This window comes from Melanostigma gelatinosum (assembly GCF_949748355.1).
Source record: "Melanostigma gelatinosum genome assembly, chromosome: 21".
Lineage (NCBI taxonomy): Eukaryota > Metazoa > Chordata > Actinopteri > Perciformes > Zoarcidae > Melanostigma > Melanostigma gelatinosum.
The window spans coordinates 19,051,625-19,072,429 of record NC_136654.1 but is presented as its reverse complement, the minus strand read 5'-3'; the positions used below and the strand labels follow the sequence as shown (position 1 = coordinate 19,072,429).

The 20,805-nt window shown below is 43.1% G+C and overlaps 1 protein-coding gene across 2 annotated transcripts in view; it reads left to right on the top strand.

The window, feature by feature from the left end:
• The window catches only part of LOC306794749 (adenosine kinase-like), a 93,390-nt gene extending 74,111 nt beyond the window's left edge, over positions 1-19,279 (top strand). For both annotated transcript variants that reach the window (XM_079292941.1, XM_079292942.1), the window contains exons 8-11: positions 8,505-8,540; positions 12,017-12,131; positions 18,522-18,608; positions 18,930-19,279. In XM_079292941.1, the coding sequence (XP_079149067.1) occupies positions 8,505-8,540; positions 12,017-12,131; positions 18,522-18,608; positions 18,930-19,054 (363 nt within the window). In that variant the 3' untranslated portion in view covers positions 19,055-19,279. The remainder of the gene's footprint in view (positions 1-8,504; positions 8,541-12,016; positions 12,132-18,521; positions 18,609-18,929) is intronic.
• The last annotated feature ends 1,526 nt before the right edge of the window (positions 19,280-20,805 follow it).

Below are 20,805 nucleotides of genomic sequence, written 5' to 3'. Positions count from 1 at the left end.
AGGGAGCACTTCATTGCTTATGAATTCAGCCTTTCATTTGCAAGAGGAAGCTTGTGTTTATTCTTCTTTCAAAAGTTACACGCTCTCACTTTAAAGGGTCACAAGGCCAAAAAAGGTTGTGAACCACCACTCGATCAAATGTCACGACAAGATACTGCTTCAATGAAACCTTCTGCCTTTTCTTATGTGTATAGAGGCAAAGCGGGGATTCAGTGTGGAAGAAGAATGATCTCTCCAACATTCCTCTGTTTTTCCTGGCCTGTCTGTTTGCGAGTCATGGTACTTTGGGAGCCAGCATGGCTCCACCAGAGGAGTCCGACTAACCACTGTAATTGTGCCGTGCCGAAGCCGCCTTCCCCAGCCCCGGGATTGAACCATGAAATATTCGAAAATGCCTGGGTTAGGAGAGGGGGGGGGTCTGTGGCAGGGCAACGTGAAATGTGAGACCACAGAGCATCTTTAACAAGGAGGCGGATAGAAAGCCAGCCAGCCTGCCAGTCGGGCAGCCGGGGCACACGGTGGAGTCCTGTGAAGGAGAATAATTATGGATGTAAGAGGAGATATTGCGCTGCGAGCAGATCAATAGTGCCCACGTTCTGCTGGAGCTGAGGCCAGTGTATTTCTGTCACAGCGGGAGAGAGTGCAGGATATCAGCTTGTTGCTGGAGAGATTCGCAAAAGTTTGAACACCGGCGGGCTTCCCAGATAGCCGTACAGCCCTCATGCCTGTCCTCCCCCCAAATCACCCCCAAATCACTGCTGCTATGAGTTTGGCCGGTTGCTCCCTCCCCATCTCCAATCCTCTTATCCACACAGAGTTGGCAGGAGGACTGGCCTTTGTCTACTCATGATTGTATTCCCACAGTCCGGGCTATGCAGTCATGTTTTCCAGTGTCGTTTGGAGAACTCTCCCAATTTCCCCCATGGTTTGAAAACTCTGTATAAGAAAGGGACAAAGGCATAATGACCAAGCATAATATACCCACCCGCAATACCAAATTAATTTGCTTCATGCCACGGATAATAAAACCTATGGGCTTATTTCGGAAATGTTGCTCGGCTCAATTTGCCCGTCGCTCCCACTCGAGCTGAGTGGAATCATTGTTTTTGTGATTTATTGTGGCTTTTTGGATTGCATCATGCAAGTATTGCCAGGGCGTCGTTTCGCTCCCCGCGCAACGTCTATCACATGTTAGCCGTGTGCATAAATGTGGAATGATTAAACCTCCTTGTCGAATGGCCCCTGCCCTCCATGCAGCTTTTCATTTGGCAAATGGACATCTTATGCCACATCAACACTTTGGACATCATCTCAATTTTTGTCTGGCCAATTTATTCAGACAAAGCTCTCATGTCCCCTGTGCACACAAATGGTTCACATTATTCTAAGAGCTTTTTTTCTCTCTCTCTCTGGGTTTTTCATTGTCTGAAGCATGCAAGTCCCCCCAGAGCAGATCTTTGTTTCTCATTAGGGGGGAAATAGAGCAGGCCAAATGCCCATATGTTTGTTATACACAGGAGGGCATGGTCACCGTTCTCAACTGTTCACCGCAGGAAGAAAATCAGTTTGCTTTCTTGACCTTTTGTTCGTAGCGCCTGCAACCAAATGTCGATTGTATTTTTCTGGATAATAAGCTTAAAATAAATGTAACCTCATCAAAAGCCTTTACAGCTGACTTTTTAATAAAGACTCTTTTTTACCCAGAGTGAAAAATAAACGTACAATCATCGCACAATTACACTTACACACAATGAAACATCTGCAAAGATAACAAACATGTATGTACTGTAAAACAAGAGAATAACCACATCATGAAAAAAACATGACAGTTATTGCACAATAATAGAACCAATTAACAGCAACTGAAAACTAGGGTTCAAATCTTATATTTCTCTATAATAGGCAAGGCAAGTTTATTTGTAGAGCACATTTCAACAACAAGGTAATTCAAAGTGCTTCACATAAAACCATTAAAAGCATCAAAACATAAGGCAAAAGAAAAGGAGATTTAAAAACAATTAAAGAAACAGTGTAAGAAATACTTAACATTTGTGACGAAATAAACAACATTCAAACTTTAAGTCAGATTTGACTCACTTGCAACATGAGCAAGCAACTCAAAGTGTTGGGGATTCCTATTTATTTGCTTTCTGATCGGTGCATTCTTCTCATAACTGGAAAGACGAGTACAGACAAAACACAAATACCAACTCTGTCTTGTAGAAAACAAACAGCATTGTGATAACTGATAGTGTATGAATGTAGGTTTAAACTTAAACTCCACAAGTGCGTAACAATTCCCTAGCTTGTCATTTCGATCACTTCATTTCGATCACTTCAATGAATGCATTGATCTTGAAACTGTGCCCCAAAGAGCTGGAATCAAGATTGCATTGCAGTTGCTTTCATATGCGTGGCTAAAAAACAACAACAATAATCTTCTTACGGTGAAGACCTGGGATCCTGAAAAATTCAATCAGGTGGACCTTGACCAAAGAAATTGCCAGACAATCAATAAAACTTTAAACCGAGGCAAAAGTAAGCTCTGCCTGCAGCGCAGTCCCGTTCATCCGCCATCTCTCCTTTATCCACTGTCGTTCCTTGGGAGATGGCCAGTCTCTGGTAGTCTGACGTTGTGCGCTGACCCCTTGTTAGAGCCCAGAGGTGAGCTGTGTGATAGAGGCCCTCAGTGCTGATAAGGCCATCAGGCTGATAACTAACTCCCCTTAGCACAAAGCTGTTACTGCCGCTGCCACAGCTTCCATTCGCCCCACCAGACCGGCTGTTCCCTCCTGCTCTATCTGAGGTCACATCCTCTCTTCTGAGCCCCTTATGCAAACCTTGCTTTCCCCATGCTGCGATTGCTATCAGCGGAGATATTTATGTACTGCACATGTTTCCGATTGTTTAACCTTTGGACCGGAGCTGTAGGCGCTGCCGGCGTCCCTGTGGGCTTACTGAGGCACCGCTCTCCTGCCCTTGTAGGCGGACTGAGATAGTTGGGAGCAGAGGCCGTTGCTAAAAGTGTGTAATGGACTGGCAGGAAAGGGCACCGTTGAAATCGGTCACACGAAAGCTTAGCTCAACCCCGCACCTGCTTTCAAGTTCGTACAAGTCTCATCAAAATGGATTTAAAGGGAAACGTTCAACCATATTATTTTTGGTTATTTTTCCTTGATTCTGGTTCAACTGGTGCAGTGACGGTGGAAAAGAGGCCCGTTCAGAACGCTTGGCCTGTGGTGTTGCCGCTCAATCAAACAACTTCACCCTCGACGCTGCGCTTCCTTGTGTCCTCAGCAATACGCCTGCCACAACATACAGTAGTTGCGTCACATACCCAAGTCACGGCTACTCACGGTCAGTGAAATACACTCTGGTTCAAGTGAAAAAACTGGAAAAATTATGCAGATTATGTATTCACAATACAGAGCTATTCAGCCATCAAACGTCAACCGTAAATTGTGCAGCTGTAGCATGTTGGAAACAATGTACAAAACACATACATGTAATTTGAAGGAATTATTCAACAGACACTCAATTTGAATGGGTTTGGAAGTGACAGTGCAGGTTTGACGGAAGTCGAAAGCGAATCCCTTCTTATGCAGCGCAGAAGGTATTGTTAATGTAAACGCTCTAGCTCACAACAACGCGCCATCTGGTGAACGGCGGACGAAGTTAAAGTCGAGGTGGAAAGAATGGAATTATTTAGAAATTACAAAAAATCTCAATTGCCAGCAGGTGTTTCTCGCTCCTTTGCCGTCTTTGCTTCAAGACAATAGAGAAACGCCGATGAGGAGACGAGTTTAACGTAAAACATTTGGGAGTGAAGTCCTCATTCGGAATCCGGCTAAACTGTCGGTGCGTGGCAGATGTAAATCACAAAAACCCTGTACGATCACACCCCCATGGATAGAAATAGCTAGATGAAACATGCCACTTAATGGCTCGATAAAAACTCAAGTAAAATGCCATCAGTTGTTATTGAGTAAATTCCCAGAGGCAGTAAAAGCAACTGCTGCCTCTCTGGAGTGTCTTGCTGCGTGTGTGTGTGTGTGTGTGTGTGTGTTTACCCTCATGTTTGTGGCATGTCATGCTTGAGCAGGATTGCTGCAGTCTCCTGGGAGCTACAGGAGTGCTCAGTACAGGTGATTTATTCCTCCTAATCTGTCCTGCACAGTAGCAGGCGGGCCGCCTTCCCTCCACCCAGCATGCGCGAGGTGCTATCAGCTCGCATGATCATATCAATAGTCACCTGCGGTCGTTATCGGCCCACATATCTGCGACGTGGCAGCTCCCCGTTCGGCGGCACCTGGCCCTCATGCCGGGGGGCCGACGCCCTGACATGCAGGAGAAGTCATCTTTGTGACCCCAGAGCCAAGTCAAGGGCACTAACAATCCCCACCGATGCCATCGCCTTGATTAGTTATTCACTCTCCGCCCCCCACCCATCACCCTATAATGTATGCTGTTGTAATCTGACTGGGAACGCTTGAGTTGCGTGCCAGATGTTGTTTTTACTGGGCATTTATGGAAGCTGTTTGACGCGCCTCAGTCAAGTCTTCTTACGCTTAACATGCAGGGAGTGAGGACATCGTCATCTGCCACTGTTGTGTACGAGTAATGCTATGTATGTAAGTATTGATAACCGGCTGCAATATTTGAGATGTCACGACCCTGTCATGTCCAGTTTAGTTTGACAGGTTCCTACAGAAGGTGATTCATCAAAGTCAACTGATCTGTTCACACCCGATCATGTATTCTCGTTTAGTTTGCACGACTAAGCCAGCTGTCGCGTTATTAAGTCAGTTGTACAATTGTGGGAGTCACTTCTCCATTAAATGGTTGTAAGCATGAAACTGTGTCTTTGACATGAACATGTACTGAAATGAAGACGACAACAGGGGTGGTGTTGTAAATAACTTGTCAGGGCTGCACCCTTCTTTGTATCTCATCCCCCCACACACACACACACACACACACACACAATGTCAAATACAATTCAATGTCTGCCTCAGCATCAGCTCGGGGTAACACGGTCAAGCAAATGCCTATTTTCTGAATGGCCTTGGGGAGTTATGCTTTTCAGCTTATCAGCTTTTATTAACCTTCGCACTGAGGTTCGCTCTTTGATTTAGATTCTTCGGGAAACACCGAAATTGGATTTCTTTTTTTTTTCTCGAGTCTCACTCCTGCTGTGACATATGCTCAACAGCTTGTTTCACAGAGGAGGAAAAAAAACCCCTAAACGCTCGCTTTGGTTTGTAACTGGCAATATTTTATCATGAGAGACGATAATGACTTCTCTCGTTGAATTCATTCATTTTCGTTCAGGTGTCTTTCAGAGCACGTATGCATGAAATGTTGTGGCCAGTAGAAAATGTTTGAAAAGTTTATTTTACTTAATTTTTTTATTTTTAGATGAATGACCAACCAATAGGGTTGGATGATCGTTATGAAGGCCCACTTTACGTCTCTGTTTACGAAAAGGTAATATATAAAGACTGAATGCACATTAAGTTAAGCTTAATTAAAAGGAAGATAATTAAGTCACAGAGAATACCCACATGCTGTGGCTGCACAGACCAGGCCTGCTCAACCCTGTCACACGCAGTGTCGAGGAAAACAAAGTGAAGCTTTTGAGAACTGCCCTTTGCATGAAGTGTGTACTTCCTCTTTCATTTTGCTTGGCAAGAAATTGTAGACTCCCCCCCGACTGGGCTCTGGATTATTAGCTTAAGCTCTCTAAAAATATCCCTTTGACTGTTTAAGCCTCTGACAGCAGCAACATCTCTCACATTCTGATAGCTTTATACTAACGATGGCTGCAGAGGGCTCATGCACTCAGCCCGCCTTGTTATCTTTTACCTTGTTTGCCCGAGGAGGAGAATTTACAGGGGGCCCACGAATTCTGCAACAGTCCTCTCTCTCCTTTTCGGAATCTGACTCGGAGCGGATCATCAAAAGGCGAGCATGCAATCGCAGCAATCTCCGAACAAACGACATGCTTTTTCTTGGGCACGAGAGGATTTTGCCCAGATGTCACTCGAAGCACTCGGCATTGTTGCGACAGCTGTAGAAGCACGTGGACCGCCACTTGAAATCCGTCTCTCACAACATACCGAAACAGCACACGTCAAATGTGAAACATACACAGCCTGAAACATAAGATTCTTGAATATTAATGCTGTAAACCCCTTCAGAAAATGTTGCTTGTATGCCTATCATTTCAGCTGTATTGACTTGCCTGTGTAGTCCCGGTAATTGCATATTTATCACCATACAGTATTTATCATACCGATACATTAATATATTAGCTTTAGCTGAGCTTATAGTACCAAATCTTTTTGATGGTGGAATTCATAACAGCTCATAGAAATTAATAAATTCCTAAAAGGGATTACGCTGTACACATGTGGCTCATAGACATCGCTTCAATTATCTTTTCTTCCAACACCCACACATCTCTCCAAAGGCTTTTCTCACAAATATTGTAGCTGCTAACTAGAGAGAGACGGCGGGTGAGATAGCGGCTACAGCACCATCGTTAATCCAGCCTTCATTCAGTCGTCTCTTTTTAAATGCTTCCAGAGGAAATATCGCTGTTTTGACAAGACATTTTGCGAGCTGCTCCGGCCCCTGTGAGACGCTCACTGGTGATGGAACCTTCCTGAGGAGAAAAGTCAATATGTGGTAGTAAATAAATGAAAACAAATGTGAGACCTAAGCCGTCAATAGATTGAAAAAAAAAAAAAGGCGAAGGGAGGAGAAAGACTCCTCACGGTTACTCATTATAAAACCGCTTCTTGACTACAGCGGCTAATTGACTAGCCTCCTGGCCCCTGTGTGTGTTGAAGGAGCAGTAGGCGGGGGGTGATGAATTGACATATTGCTGGCGCTGGGTTGTTGATCCAAGCGAGGAGCCATGAGGCTTCCCTCCAGGGACCAGTAACCTCATTGTTCCATGTCATCTCCTCCCCTTCTGTTTGAGGACCAGGTTGTCAACCTCTTCCCAGCCCCCCTTCTGCAGATAATTGGATTGTTTAGAATCATAGCATCAACTTATTGCCCAGTCTGGGGTCAAAAGTGAATTTAGTGCACGAGGTTGTCCGTCATGATTTGTGGCATCGTTCTAAACCGACAAGCAACAGCTTCTGTCTCCAGTTAAAGGATGTTACCGATGGTTTTGGCCTACAAATCACACATTGGACATCACAGCTGACCATATTGCAAACCATGCTGGTGTGTTTTAGGCGTGTTGGATGTATTTTCCACTATTCCAAGCATACTTTGGCTTCAATTCATTTCTGTACAATGTGGGAAATGAATTAGCAGGCCCTGAAACGTCGCAACAACACTTGTAGATTGTTGACTTTATTACATGTTTGCTGAACATATTCAAATGGATGATGCACAGTATACTGTATTCCAGGCATCCATTGATTACCATTCTTCTCAAAACGATATTAAAAAAAGCAATTAGCAGACTTGAAAGATATCCCCAAGTTTGTTGCCCTGCTATTCGTGCATAACTTGTCATGTGTAGGCAGTAAGCTGTTGGTTTCCATTCATTGTAATACAATTGGAAAATGAATTGGAAGACTCTTAAAGCTTCAAACTCTTGAGTTTTGTAATCTGATAAATCTGGCCAATTCAACTGTAATGCAAAGCAGCAACATTCCTCGTGATGGAGACTTGACGTTCACCGTCAACATTTCACACGTTTCAAGAGTATAGTGATATTTTTTTAACAACGTATGGAAACCAAAGGCGGCCTGAAATGGTAAATATGTCTGAAATTCTAAAACTACAGCATCTATTTAAACAAGTTAAAGTTATCTCGAAGACCTAAGCTTTGTTCTGTTTTGTTCTACAGCGATACTCTGTAATTGCTGGTGTGCTATTTGGATCTCACTTCCCAGAAATCCAAAACAGTGTCGCCTTTCTCGGGAACATCGTCCGTTCATGACACTGCACATGAAAGGTCTTTATTCAGCTGGCCATTCGCTCAATTGCATTTGTGTTCACTAATTTGGCCATAAATAAGACTTAACATACATTTATTTCAATGAAAATCTTTGAGATAATTACTTTCAGCATCTATGTGAAGTTGTCCAACGTAAACACTGGTGTGGGCTTTTACAGTGCACCTGTTTGCATGCTGAAGAAAGATGGTGGGTGTTGAATGCCTGCAGTGTTGGGGATTCCCACAGACCAGCACGCATATTCACGGTTTCAGTGGCGGTTTTGTGGCTGGAGGCTGCCGTGGTGTTACCCCTCACGCTGCCGTGGTAAGAGGAGATGAAGTTGGGCAATAGATTAAATGGGTGGGTGCATGCCTATTAAATCAGGGGGTTGGCAGAGCAACACTAACTCAGGTTACCTCTTCTCAAGTGACACGGCCGCACATGCGAGGAGCGAGATGTCTTTACCTCGCGTCCGGAGTGTGACATTGTGTGTAATTAACTGCTCATTTGTGTGTGTGTGTTTTTTTTCTCTTCTTCTAGGAGGCGGCCACATTTGCCAAAGAGCTGGGCTTTGAGGTGAGTTGACCAGCAATCGTCCACTAAACAGATCCTAAAGGTTTATTTTTGCTGATAATGAAGTTCTTTTTGGACAGTGATTGATGTGCTATTATACTCTCCAGGCCTTGCAGCAGTTGCTATGGAAACCTGGCAGTCGTCATGGTTTCTTTGTTCAGCCAGCTCTCTGTTATGACGCACTCTGCTAGGTCTGCACCCAACATCGCCTACAGATGTTATTTATTGAATTTTGAAAAGCCTCTTGGGAAGCTGAGAAGTTGGGCATGGTTTCAAGCCTTTCTCCGCAGGCTCGGGGCTCATCAGGTTGCCTGGTTAAAAAGCCCACTCATTATCTTCACTGCACTCCGGGATGATACTGTATGTCTTCACTGCTGTGGCATTGCACCGCGCCGAAACACACTGTCGTCTTTTAATAACCAAATTACAGCCACCTGTGGTTTTAGATTATGGAAATGAAGATTGCAGTGCTTGTTTCCCCATAGAATGTGCTTTAAAGTGGGGCTGCCTCTTAACGTGTGAAATGAATGTTCCCCTGGTCTATTTTCTGCTCGTCTTTTGCATATTCCCCTCGCTGCCTTTTAAATGTGAAATCAAAAACACAAATAGCCACTGCGTGTGTGTGTGCGTGCATGTGTGTTTTAAATGGGCTCAGGTATTTTAAGTGCCTTCTCTCTTTCAAAGGTAGAGAGCTGCCTTCAGTGTGCCTCTGCACTGTGTGAATAATTGTCATCCAGAATCACTAACGGTGTGATCAACGTGACTGGAATAGAAATGCAATCCTGATGGCAGTGACAGGTTTAAGAGAGGAGAAGGGATGAAGGCTGGAAAAGAAGAAAAGGGGGGGGGGGGTGGTGAAAATAACACAAAGGGCAAAGACTCCTCGTAGTCACAATTCTTTGACATTTTCCATGTCAATCTGATTTGCCAGAACACTGAAAGATTGCGTTGGATGAATGTGATTTCTCCGATAACGTCGGTGGTGTGTACTGTACTTACTGCATTTCTAGATGGTTGTAGTTCAAAGAGGTTCTTCACAGTGGGCCTCTTTCTGATGACAATTTTACCCCCAATTCTGCGAAAAAAATATCAATATATTCTCCAGTAGGTTCTAGAACTTTGTTAAGAGCAGGACAGGACAATCACATCGTCAAACCAGGAGGGAAACAGAAATTCCCACCGTATAATTGGAATGAGTACGAGTGCAGAATAACTCAGTTTGATTTGCATAACGGGGATATTTTTCCAACCCTAATACACAATACGTCAAATGTGTTGAAATCACAGCATTAATCAAAACTAAATCACAGAAACGGTAGTTTGACAAAAGATTCCACTTACTGGAGATATTCCGGAGCTTTCAGTCTCATCCCATGGCTTTCACAAGCAGAAGGAGTTTGCCCAGTTGTCATGGAGATTGGTTAAAGGGTGGTCTCTCGCGTCGCATCCGACCACCTGTTATCATGTGACCAAAATTCAAAAACTGTCTCCATGACAACTGAGCAAACTCCATCCTCTGTAGGAGTCGAGAGACGCTCCGCAAAATCTCCCGTAAGTGGATTGATCTCGTGCTAAGACAAGAATTCATGTTATTATATTCAATGAGCTGACTTCTGTTCTTATCCATCGAACTAAATTCTACATTACATTGTTCAAAATCAATGATTAATCGAACAGGCTTTAATAATATCCTCAATAACATGGTGTAAGACAATAAAGAAAAGTATGATCCCGTTGTACAATAAAGTATTTTATTACAGCCGGAGACTACAGAAGTATGACTCTTTTAAAGCCATTGAGTTTAATTTAAATTGATTTAAAGTCCAGTTAATTGGTCAGTGTGTCCCTTTTGAGTCTTACTATCTTTGGATGTTGTATTAGCAGCTGCCCAGTCGTCAATATCTGACACGATGCACTTTTAATGTATTCTGAAACATTGTTATCATTACATTATGGATGCCTAACACAAAAAGACAGCAGCACTTCTTCCGTGTAAATGTGAGATAAAAAGCGTTTCCTTTCCAAAGCAGCAATCAGCAGATCTGAGCACAGAGTCCTGATTGTGATCTGTTTCCTTTAACTGCTCAAAGAACTATCTACATGGCAGCTCTGATTGAATCTTTCGCTGGCAGTGTTTGTCAAACAGCCTTCAGTGGAGATGATCACTTCCTCACTGGCTCCAACACAGAAACACAATTTAACGCCCTTGTAAAGCTTTTATATTTCACGCCTTGTTGATTTATGTCTGATGATCAATTGCGGCACAATTGTAAATATTGCCATTTGTCAGCAGTAAACCAAATTGACCATATCATTTGTCAATTCATTTGTTCATCCGCCGTACTTGTCAGGTGTGTGTGTGTGTCTGCTATTTACGTGTGAGCGGCTCACCCCACCAACTCTGGCCCTGAGAGCCTTTTAGCTCCTAAACTTGAGTAGAGCGCCTTTTTTTATGTCGGTGAACATAAAACCGAAGGGTGACAATGTGCCGCAGCCTCGTGTGGTTTTGCATTCAGTGTCTGGAGGAGTGCTTGTGGTTACATCCAGTCACGGTGACAAATTGCCTTTTTTTTTTTTCTTCACCATCGGCCTGCTAACAGCCACTGTATTAACCTCACCATTAGCACTTACTTAGAGTGTTACACCCATTTTTCCTTCGACTCAGTGTCTCACCGGACCTCTCAGGGCTGATTAAAGGACATTTGGGAGGCATTTAGAGGTGTAAAAGCTCATTGGTTTGAGTGAGCCAGTGTGGCTGGTATTGGGTTGGAGCCTATCTCTCTGATTACTCCCATAACCACAGTATTTGATCGCCCTGGAGGTGCTCGAGTGTTAGCTTTGACACAGATGCTCGAGGCGTCTACGACCCTTAATGCTAGCTCCTCAGCGTGCTGTATTATGGAAAAGCAGAGTCCACCCCACTGCGAGGCGGCGATAAAGACATTCCACCTGCTCATAGTACATCATGATGTGTTAATAATAAAGTAGCACTGACAGGTGTGGTTTTTTTTTATCCCTCTCATGATCAAAGGCAAGCACTCCGGAGAGTTCTGTCGTCTCCAGGCGAGAATATCCATTCTGTGCAGATGCTGAGCGAGGAGATGGCCTGTTTCAGGGAGAGAATGATACAGTACACGCACCGCCTATCCCTTCAGCTCAGAAGTACCTTTATCTGACAACAGCATATCTTCACATGCTGATTTTCATCTCACTTAGGGAATATGGCATTCTAATATTTTAAAGCTCCCCTGTAACTGCACGGAAACATCATGGAGCGCTCCCATTGATCTTTTTTGAAGCGTTCTCATCTTCCCATCTGGTTTTATTGTGATCCGTCAGCCAGGATTGGGGGGAAAAGAGTCTGACCCCCTCTCACTCACAGTTGATTAACTCCTCAGAAATTGCTCTTCCCGATGCATCCATTCAACTTCACGTACTCAGTGGTTTTGTGTGTTTTTTTTGTTGTTGTTTTTTTACAGACGGATGACATTGCAGAGATTGCAAACAAGACCCAAAATCTGCCCAAGGAGAATACGAAAAGGCAGCGAGTGGTGGTCTTCACACAGGGCAAGGAGGACACTGTTGCAACCGTTGGTAGGCCATTTTTCTTTTCCCTTTTTATTTTTCCTTATCTACACCTATTTCTACTTCAGCACCACTCAAAGCCGTCCCAACTTTGGCCCCTTTTGGACATCTTTACCCTTCACTTAAACCTCATATCTCAAAACTGCCGACCGCAGCCTCAAATAGATGGTGGATGGCTGACTGAAGAGAGCCGAACGCTATCAGTAATTTCTTTGAAGTCAACCTGAAATATTGACACCAGATGTTAAAAAAAAGAAGAAAAAAAAAGAAAAAAAAGACGTTCTGTCATTTCAGAGCATAAAAGACGTGTGGGGGATGCAGAGAGCAGGCATTGATTTGTGAAGTACTTCTAACTTTGTCTTGGACAGACTCCAGGCCAGTCCTCAGCAGTTTTAATACTTTTACTCTCACATCCTGGCCTTTTTGTTTTTTCTTCCTGCAAAGCGCTGGCAGAGCGGCCTCGAGGAGAGGTTGAAAACGTTGGTCCTCAAATCAATCCAGTCTCCTTTTGATTCGGGACGTATTTAGTTCGTGGGACATTAAAAGGCGGTGTCATCACAACTGAGCAGGGGTTGCAGGTTGAAGCGGTGTGAGGAGAGGCGATAGCTTCCGATTACTGCTGGGAGCCGTTGCCTTTGTTTGGAGCCACAGGGTGTCTCTCCTCGATGCCCTTGCGGTTGAGAGTAGTTGGCGCGGGGGAGAGATGGCCTCAGGTAAAGACTCCCAACATGTCACTCATCACTGGGGATTGAAGAGCAGCACAGCTACGGCAGGACACCGTCTTCACGTGTGTCCACTGCTCTCAATTTCACACTGCTGGCAAGAGTTTTCTATGAGCCGAAGCTTTGCACTGTATGTCATTGATGGCATAAGATGAATCACTCGATGATTAATCGGGACTTTTCTGTATCTACATCGTATTTGTCTTTTTATCGTCTGTAAAGTCAGCTGCCATTTTGCCCAGGATTCTCAAGAGACTATCTTGGGTTTTTAATAAAGGCTAAAGTGGCTGTAATCAATATTGTTGCATTAACAATGGATAAAATAGCTGTGCGTAATCTGAAAAGGAAACCCACAGAATTATTACACGACTCTCCTCAGCAGGTTTTTTAGTTCTTTAACTCGTTGTTCTATTTTTAGCTTTGCAGTTTTCACTCTCGTCAGTGTTGTTTACACCTGCAGTTGGCCACTTTAGCAACAAATTAGCGACTAGCTGGTGAACATACTGGATTCAGCAGGCAGATATTTTCCTCGAGAGCTGGTGGAGAACAAACACTGATCTAACAGGAGAGTGAATATTGGACATCGATGCATCAGGTGGACATTTATCCTTATTTCCCAGCATTACCAAACAGCATTTATCTTAATCAAGTTAATCTCATTTTAATTTTCAAAGTCGTGCATTCCCTTTCATGAGAATTAGGAACAAATCTCTAAGACGGTTAAAAAGAAAAGAAATCAATCCATTGTGCTGGAGGTGATGGATAATTCCTGCCTGCTTCTCTCATTCCTCCAGCATGAAGACAGAGCCGTGCGCCGCTGTGAACTTTATATAAAATACATGATGAATGCGGGCGGCATGAAAGACGATGTGTTTCAGATGTCATCTACAAAGGCAAACATGATAAATGTCATTGACTGCGCTATCATTGCAGAGGAGCAGCTACAGTAGTAGGTGCAGCAGGATCGCTGTGTGTGCGCGCCTGTGTGTGAACATCGCTATTCATGCCAGCCAAATAAATGTCAGTGTAAAAAGAGAATTAAAGATTTTCATTTCCCAGAGGCGGCGCTCTAATAAACTTGATCTCTCATTTTGTTTGCAATTTGTCCTCCTGTCAGGATTTGATCATTTGCCAGCCTCTGCGTGTCATGTTAAACCATTTTATAGTGATTAAGGATGGGAGAAAGCCTCCCCCCGTGGTATAATTCTCCAAAAAGAGATGTCAATTTGTTTTTGTTCTTTTTTCATCCTGCCCTTCATTTGGAGCCTTTCATCACACCACCGCTCCAAAACGTGCCTTTTAAGAGATGGGAGCAGGGGAAATGGCCCTTTATTTAGCTGCCACTGACACTGCTGAACTACACTGGACTTTTGCTTATACACCCATTAAAGCAGTAATTAAGATCATTGTGCCCTGAACCTTAACGGCGAGGAGATCTAATAAACGGTCATTCAGCGGGGGTTGCCTCTCTAATCGCTGATAAGGACTCGATAAAGCCTGACTCTGCTCCTCGGCGAGTTTTAGGGCTCTCGACGGGGCTAAGCAGGCAGATTTCAACTTCCAAAAAAAAAAAGACCTGATCTATACATGTTAATCACACGGGTAAGACTGGGGAGTGAATACTGGCTACAAGGCAAAAGGCTCTTTTTTTTTAAAGGTTTATTCTCCCTGACGTTACAGCAGATCTAACGCTGCAGAATGAGTACAAGAACTACTGTAAGACATCTTCGTAGTCTGTTTGAAAAGCGGGATGTTTATGTGCTGTACTTCATGAAGGCCAAAATCAATTAACTTCCTGCACCATGAGAAAGATCTCCTCTCTTTTCCCTTGGCATCTCAAGTTGAAGTGTTTTCTTTCATGTCTCCCTGAAAGGATGTTGGTTGGCGATGATCTTTTGCCTGTGGTTACAGTAATTACAGGCGTATGTATTTTCTTTTCTAACTCAATTGTGAACAAAGATGCTGGTTGACGATAGGATCGAATGTCAAACGGATCGAATGTCAACTTGCTCATAACCTGTCGCGTTTGCCAAGAAAGCGGTAACGTTGTTTTCCTCTCTGAGGCTCAGAGTTTGGCTGAAATGCAACAGGAAACATTCCAGCAGAAGTATTCTCGTGGACGTTTCTCACATAAAGATGTCGTACTTAAACTCTGAGCACTTCAGATCATGCCTTTTATCTTAACAGTCGTGTGTGATTCCCAGCCATTTAGCAGCTCGGGAGTTCAAATCATGCATTGATTGTTTCACTTGTGTCGATGATAAAGTGTGACGGGATCAAAGTTAATTTTAACGATGTGCCAGCTATTTGATCGACCTGCTTTCTGTCAAAGCAACTGAAGCGCTGGAACACAACCAAGTGGAGCATGCAATAATTTAAGAGTCGGAACAACCCTCCATATGCTCATTTTCCAATAAAGCAGAGGACGTCTTATTTGCATGTACAGACGTTTTTTTATGTGTTTTTTTAAAGCAGAAGAGCATTTTCTCAGTCAGCGAATTGGCATTGTTGAGAAGAATAGCCAACAATAAAGGACTTAATTGATACTCATTTCAAAGAGACGCCTGTTGAAAGAATTTCATAAGTTTAATCACCACCATTCAAGAGTTGTAATGAGGGAATTATGAAGAGCGAATGAACAAAAGCACAATTATAGCTTACTCGAAGGAAGTGTTTGAATTCCTTCTCGGCTTTTCTCAGGGTTTCTCTGTTGCAGGTTACCTGTCAAAGCACAGCCACACTACACTTCCCACGTACTCGCCACCAATCTGCCGCTTCACTCGTGTTATCAAACTAAACTTCAGGAACGAGAATATGTTCGAGCTGAAAAAAAGGACAGCAGAGTTTTATTGATTGAAAATACTGTTGTACGGGTGTCATTACAGGGAAATGAGTTCAGGGAAGTGATGGTTTCAGACGTTGCACAAGCCAGTAACAACAGAGTCTGAGTGTTTTGGCCGGAGCTTTTTCTGTTATTGCCATTTCCATGACGTACTTTTACCAATGAGATCTTTGTTACTGGCGGCAGGGGAATTGTTGGACTGTAACCGGAGCTAACATGTCAGTCAAATTAAATTATTTGCATCCATGAGTTTATGTGAACTTTAGCCTTGCAGCCGAGTACAAACTTTAACTCCATCCGTGAGGATAGAAGTAAGAGAAATACTGGATGTGCTCACAAAGTTTTAGAAATGAGTTCAACAGTAGTGATGTTGTCAGTCAGAAATGTTCGCATTCAAATTCATGTGTTCACATGTGCACGTTTGACTAAATATTCTCAGAATTCACAAAAACAACACAGCACCGTACTTTGAGTTACAGTTAATGGAAACTGTTGATTGCGACATAGCAGTAGGGCTAACAGATTCAAATTTGTTTAATACATTTTGACACCTCTGGGTGTCGTGTTATCACAAAGACGAGCTTCATGCGAGAGTTTACCTGGTTGCAAACTGTGTTTCTAATAAGACCCCGTCTCCTCCTGTACCACCCGCGCTGGAGTAGGGTAACCATTTCTTTTAACTGCCGTACACATATTGACACCGTGACTCTCGGGTCTAATGAACGGCAGGATCTTTGCATCATCTTCAACCTGTAAAAGCATCTGCTTTCATAGCCGCAAAGTGCATCGCATTAGCACGACCGCGTCGAACTGTGGAACAAGTGACATAACTGTAATTTATTACGAGCACATTTTCCATTGCGGTTAATCGTTTCAAGAGGGAGGAGGATTCTCAAGCTTCATCTGTGGCATTAATTAAGCAATGTCGTTATGCTGCTAATTAGCTGATCCGAAAAGGATTCTTGTCTTATTATAATTTATTATCAAAGAGACAATCTCCTGCTTTCCTTTAAAAAGGAAAGTGTCTAATTATGAAAACACAATCTAACTCTTTATCAGACACATCTTCGGGACCTGACCTGTAATGCATTCACGTTCACATTCTGCTCTCCGAAGACGTCATTTCCAACCCTGACTTGATGCAGTTTCTCTCACAGTTTCTCTCACAGTTTCTCTCACAGTTTCTCTCACAGTTGGCGTATTACAGTCATTCTCTTGACACCAGGTGTTGAGCATATGCTCAGCTACAGGTTCTGTATCTTTTGCCCTGTAGGACAAGAGCAGACATTTATTCAAAAACTGATAAGGGGGGGGGGGTCTTATCTTTCTGCGGGCCATTGTTAGATTAGCAGGGAGCCTCATTAAAGAACTTTTTGTAGTCCCCCCCCCCCCCCCATGTTCTCCTTTAACTTGTAACCTCTTTTTGCTCAATAAGAGGTCTGTCAGCCTCCTCGTGTTCCTTTTATCCACATGTCAGTCTTTTGTCTCCTGCACCTTTTTGAAGGTTCCACCAGAGCCCTCGGATTGTTTGAAGATTGTGTGTGTGGTTTAGATTGTTCTGACATAAGTTGCTGATTTAATGTCACTCTACACCTCGAGACTTCGTCATCTGGTAGATTTTTGTTCCCACCCCCTCCCCCCCCCCTCCTTTAAACTGGAAGTCCCTTTGAAGTGCATATGCTACTGATAATTGAAGCAGTATAGTCCACTGAAGATAAAAAAGAGTCCCTCATTTAATGGGTTCCGTTTTGAACTGAAACTTACAGCAACTTGCATTGTTTTTATGTCATCAGAGGACTCACCTAGAGATGGTGAGAATATTTTCATGTGATCATTCATTTATTCAGGTCATTGCATTATTTTACACTGAAGTGTGCCTTAGTTTAACATCCAATTTACCTGAAACCATAGTTATATAATACATTTGTCTGCAACAGAAAAGAAACATTTGTTCTCAAATGCTAGGAAATGTATTTGGGTTTTGAATTGTTGGTCGAACAAAACAAACTATTTGAAAAATTCCTCTTGGGCTCTGGGAACTTTCATTATGGGAACTTAGCATTCATTATCCACCATTTTTTTTAAAGTTGGTAGACTGAAAGATTTATTTTCCTGAAATCAGTAGATTAACTTATAGTTACTAAGACTAGGAGTCTGCAGCCATGCTAGCAGCTCTGTGAGGCTGCTTTGAGCTAAATGCTAACGCCAGCATGCTAACACTCTCTCGGTGGCAATGCTAACATGCTGACGTTTAGCAGGATTAATGTTCACCATGTTCACCATCTAAATCTTGCATGTTTGAGCATAATCACACATGCTAATTAGCACTGAACGGCACTAAAATGCCGCAGAGGCTGATGACCAAAGTCATTAAAGTGGCTATCATTAGAAGCCTCATGAGACGTTTAAAAAATTAGTACTATTGCATTTTTTGCACTGCTTTATCATTTCCTATTAATATATTTGATTGTTTGGACTAGTGTGTTTTTAGATTCCAACCAAAGTGTCTCATAGTTCCCTAACTTTAAAAACTGTCAGCAAACATTTAGCTTTGGTGGCCTTAACGATGCTAACTGAAGTTTCATGTCCTATCAATGTTAAATATTTAACTTTGACTTCCTTAATGACTGTCTTTGAGTTACTCAACGTGTATTATGTTGTACATGTGTGCTGTAAGTCTTAATCTTCTATTTTACACTTTAGCCAAAAACGTGTCAACCCGGAAGTGCTCAAATCTCAAATCATAACAATGCCTTGCTGTGTGAAATGGGCGATGAAAAGAAACTCCACTGGTGTTCAGCTTTAATTAACAGCCATCTTGTGTCCTGACCACAGGTGAGAAGGTGACCATGTTCCCCGTTTTGGACATCGACCAAAATCATATTGTGGACACTAACGGAGCCGGGGACGCCTTTGTGGGAGGTACGCCATGAAAATCATCCTCGACACAGCTTGATTTCTATGTACAATCCCAATTAACCTTTGATACCGGCCAACTATGTAACGTAGTAATGCCTCCAGATTATATGAGCGTGACATTAAGCCTGCTGTTTTCACTCTGTATGAGCTGATCATAGCACAACATAAAACTGTCACCATTTGGGTCCCATTGAGGATGAAACAACCATGTCCTTTTATACCGAAACCATTAGTACCTGGCTCATATTAATGATAACTGCTGCCCAAGCAATTTTGCAGGTGATGGAGGGTTACAGGTTGACCTCTGCTCTTCTCTCTACCCAGGATTCCTCTCTGCGTTGGTCCAAGAGCATGTGTTGGAGGAGTGCATCCGGGCGGGACACTACGCCGCCAACGTCATCATCAGGCGGGTCGGGTGCACCTTCCCAGAGAAGCCCGACTTTCACTGATGCGTCCGAGCACTGCACAAATGTCTGTTCCACAAGATACTTGTATGCTTCATTTTATGTACATTTTTATTTTCTATTGACAGTGACTCACTGCATGGGACTAAGTGCTACAGCTTGAATGTGTTATCAAGCTCGAAAGAAGAAAAAAAAACTTCAAAGATGTTTGAATACAATTCAAGTGTGCTGGTATCACGTATTGGAATAAAATGGGTATATTTAAAGGAGCATTCCGTTGAAAATTGTTTGAGCGTCAAAAACTGAACTCCCGTCGGCCTGAGAGGTGTGAAGAAGCGTACACTTGATCTCCGCCATTGATCTATATGTACTGCATGTTTCAAACACTTAGGAAGTGAAAAGCGACGATAGTTTGGATCCATGGTGGAGAAGTTGATCATCCTGCAGGATATGTTTGAAAAGTTTCTGAAAGGTTTTGTTTGTTTGCTCCTTTTGTGAAGGACGGCAGCTGTAGTCGGCTTTGATTCACAGAAGTTACAATCGACTCTGATGGTGACCCAGAGTTGTGCCTAAAAACTTCTCAAACTATCCCTGCTGCGTAATCTGCTGTTGATCCGCATGTTGAATATTTTCCAAAATGAAAATGTGATAATACACACATTTACAGTTGAGTATTAGTTAAATATTCAGCTGTTATGCTGCAGAATGTTTTGTTATTTTACAAATAAAACAATATCAAACTCCCCCCACCGAGATAATCCGATAACAAAACCAAAAGTAAGTTTTAATACATGGGATTTGTTTTACCTGCAGTTAGTTTTTTTTTTTAAATACACCCCAATATAAAATGCAACAACAGGGTTTGTGTATTTCCCCATTATTTACTCAGCCAGAGGCTCCCTCATGCTAATCACTTTTGGACAGCTCAACACCCTCTATTGTAGAGGGGACTGGGGGTGAGGGGTGGGAGGACCAGGACCAGCCTGGTGTCCTGGCTCCGCTCAGTCGCCTCCTACTCATGCTTGTTTGGTCCGAACTGGACTCTTGGGGTCTGGAGCTGCACTACAGGGCTACAGGAGATCATTTTTCTCAGTTAAGGGACTAGCGGTTGCTCTTCGTGGCGATCATTAGAGGGACCTGAAAATTAGCCTGATCTCCCCCCCCCCTGGTACCCAGCTGTGCTGTCGCTGGGGGTTGGAGGCGAGGATCAGAGGAGGCCCCTCCCCTCATACTGAGTGTGGGCCAGCAGAAGTGTTGGGCAGTGTCTCAAGTGCTTCTGTTGAAAACAATTCAAAGCTCATCTGTTTTACAAAGACGTGTCATTCAGAACGTTTTTTTGTTCCCCTAGAACAAAGCTGTTACATCATATTTATTTTATTTTCTCTGAGCGTAACGGGAGGAATGCAGTTCTTACACTCCCTGGACCAGAACTCTGCTTCCCATAATGAGGCACAGTTTATGGATTTATGCTAATCGGGGGCATCTTGGTGAAAACGTTCTCCAGCCAAAAATGTTATTAACAACTTTGAGACACTTTTTTTGTTGTTTTTTTCATCAGCATTTTTTAAGGTTTCACACAGATGCGCTTTGAAAAGGACCACATTTCTGATTGGGCAAGATCACACTCCATGGCAGCTGGTTCATTTGCTTCTCAAGATGACAGATGGCAAAACACAAACACAAAAAGAGGGAGCCACGATCAAGTAATGAGAATGCCTGCCACAATAAGGAAACTACTAAACATACTTCTCTCACTTTTCCTGGTCAACTTCTGCGTCGCTCAGTGAATACAAGAG